Source organism: Rhinatrema bivittatum, chromosome 3 (genome assembly GCF_901001135.1).
Source record: "Rhinatrema bivittatum chromosome 3, aRhiBiv1.1, whole genome shotgun sequence".
In the NCBI taxonomy this organism is placed as follows: domain Eukaryota; kingdom Metazoa; phylum Chordata; class Amphibia; order Gymnophiona; family Rhinatrematidae; genus Rhinatrema; species Rhinatrema bivittatum.
The window spans coordinates 182,678,099-182,680,793 of NC_042617.1; the positions used below are offsets into that span (position 1 = coordinate 182,678,099).

Genomic DNA, 2,695 nt, shown 5'->3' on the forward strand with positions numbered 1-2,695 from the left:
TCAGTTGTGTTTTGAAAAGTTTATGATTACTCTGAAGTCTTATGTCAAGGGGCATGGAGTTCCATAATGTGGGGCCGGGTAGAGATAGTGCACGTTCTCTAACTTGGGTAAGTCTTGCTGTTTTCACAGATGGAATGGTTAAAAGTGCTCTGTTTGCTGATCTTAAATTTCTGTGTGGGACGTGTACTCTAAGTGCTGTGTTCAGCCACTCTGCTTTTTCATCATGGATAAGTTTGTGTATTAAGCACAGTGCTTTGAACTGTATTTTTTGTTTTATAGGTAGCCAATGTAGGGAGGCAAGTGTATCTGTTATGTGATCTCTTTTGCTTTTTCCAGTGAGAATTCGAGCTGCAGCATTTTGTAAAATTTGCAGTGGTCTTACTGTAGTGTAGGGTAGGCCAAGTAGTAAAGCATTACAATAGTCTGTGCTTGCAAATATCAGCGATTGAAGTACAGTACGGAAGTTTGGCAGAGCTAGTAATGGTTTAAGTTTTCTGAGTATCATGAGTTTAGCATACCCTTCCTTTACCTTTATTGATATGTGTTGTTTTAGGTTTAGTTCAGTGTCAATTATTACTCCTAGATTGCGAACTTTCTTGGCTAAATCAATTTGTTGGTTGTTTTTGAGAATTATTGGAGTTTGTGTGATCTTCATGCTTTTCCTTTCTACGTGTATGAATTCGGTTTTGTCTATGTTGATTATCAGCTCCATTTGGCTAAACCTATTGTTTTTTCAATAGTTTCATCTATTGGTAAGATTAATTGGATGTCATCAGCATAGATGTAGTGTATGATTCCAAGTCCGGCGAGGAGATGGCATAGTGGAAGTAGATATATATTAAACAGCGTAGCAGATAGTGCTGATCCATGTGGGACTCCTGTTTTTAGGGTAATCTTTTCAGATAGAGTGTTTTTTTTTTTTTTAAATCTTTATTTATCATCTTTTCAAAACAAAATACAAAGTAATTTGCATAGAATCACAAGAGATTGAGAAATTGTTCTTTACATGAAATTCTTATTTGAAATTTAAAAATTAAATATTGAAACATGACAAAATTTCACAATCTCTACCTTTCGTAGGTAACTGAGGAGGAAAAGAATAAAAGGAGAACATAAGAAACAATTTAGAAGTAAGGCTGGGTTTAAACATCAGATTCATTTACTGGATCCAGCTCTATGGGCTGCGGGGTCTGCTCTCGTGCCTCTAGAAAGGCTTGAAGTTGTTCCGGACTAAAGAACACATAAGTATTCCCCAAAAGTTTGACTATGCACCTGCAGGGGTACCTTAAAATATAGGTACCTCCTAGTGCAAGCACTTTTGGGCGCAATGAAATAAACTTTTTCCTTCGCATTTGCGTTGGTTTTGCCAAATCTGGAAAGATACGAACTTGACCACCCATAAAAGAAACATTTAAATTTTTGAAATAATTCTTCATAATTATTCCAACATCAATTTCTGAATAAAGAGTCACAAACAAGGCAGACCTTTCTGTAATTTCTTCTGTTGTTGTTTCCAGAAAATTGGTTAGATTTTCCATATCTATCCCCATACCAGGCGATATTAAGGCTCCTCTCTGTCTTAAAAAGAATATTTTTTTAACAGGCGGAACATTCTCTGGTGGTATCTTTAGAATTTCAATAGCAAATTTCTTGAAAGTCTGCAAAGGCAACTCACCCATAACTTTGGGGAAATTCAAGAGTCTTATATTTAAGTGCCTTAAGTAATTCTCTACTGACTCCAATCTTCTCAAAGACGATAGTCTTTCATTAACAGAAACTGCACTTAAATCTTGCAATTTTTTTACATCCACAGTTACCTTTGTCAAAGCCTTTTCCAGATTCGTGTGGTCAGTTTCAATCTTAGTCATTCTCTTGGAAACTTCCTCTAGTTTACAAGCCTGTCTGTCGAGCTTCGCAGCGTTCCCTGCTACCAGATCCCAAAGGGCGTCGAGCGTTACAATCGCTGGTTTTGTTAATCTCTGTGGGATAAGTGGAGAAACCGGCTCTGCTGTTCCTTCTCCGCTGGCTTCATACTCCTCCCCTCCTGTAGCCTCAGCGGAGACACGAGCACTGGCTGCACCCCCCACGTCTGCTTCGTCCCTGGGCTTGCCTCCCAACTGAGCATGCTCGAAGGAAGTTCCTGCCGGCGTCTCAGCAGGCACAGAGTCGAGCAGTAGAGCTGCTTGAATCAGCGTTTTAGGATCCGGAGGCGTCAGCGATAGTTCCCCGGGTGAGTACTGGGCTCCTTCCCCTGACTCACCAATGGGGGTAGACGTCCTCGTTACTGATGTCGGGGTTGCATACTGATAAATCAGCCGCTGCCCTTCCAAATTATCCGGTAAGGGAGGATATATCCGGATTTTCCCTTTTCTCTTATGTGGCATTGTAAAAAATCGAAGAAAAAAGGCTTAGAGGAAATTTTTAGGGAACGAGGGCACGGAGCTGCTCAATATGCGACCACACCCGCGGCCATCTTAGTTCCTCCAGATAGAGTGTTTTTAATTTGAACCTGAAAAGTTCTGTTCTTTAGAAATGATCTGAACCATGTGATTGTTTTGTCTTGTAGTCCTATTTCTTCGAGCCTTTTAATTAATATTTTGTGGTTAACTGTGTCAAATGCTGCTGATAAATCTAGTAATATCAGAATATACTGTTTTCCGCTGTCGAAACCTCTTAGTATATTATCTGTTAGTGC

General features: G+C 39.6%; 1 protein-coding gene across 2 annotated transcripts; it reads right to left on the reverse strand.

Annotated features, from left to right (window-relative positions):
- Nucleotides 1-945: 945 nt before the first annotated feature.
- Nucleotides 946-2,410, reverse strand: LOC115088716. 2 transcript variants are annotated; one of them, XM_029596957.1, is made up of 2 exons: nt 1,818-2,410; nt 946-1,574 (listed from the first exon to the last, which is right to left on the reverse strand). In XM_029596957.1, exons 1-2 carry the CDS (start codon nt 2,382-2,384, stop codon nt 1,143-1,145), a joined length of 999 nt encoding a protein of 332 aa, XP_029452817.1. In that variant the 5' UTR covers nt 2,385-2,410; the 3' UTR covers nt 946-1,142. The 2 variants fall into 2 exon arrangements, with proteins under 2 accessions (XP_029452817.1, XP_029452818.1); XM_029596958.1 differs by having other exon boundaries at nt 1,676-2,410.
- Nucleotides 2,411-2,695: the final 285 nt, after the last annotated feature.

Bases quoted from the DNA above. Each gene is read 5' to 3' on its own strand.
- LOC115088716 (XM_029596957.1), bottom strand. From the start codon at position 2,384: ATGCCACATAAGAGAAAAGGGAAAATCCGGATATATCCTCCCTTACCG. The intron at 1,575-1,817 runs GTAACTGTGGAT...TTTTTAAGACAG, and splicing joins TGGAAAAGGCTTTGACAAAG to AGAGGAGCCTTAATATCGCC.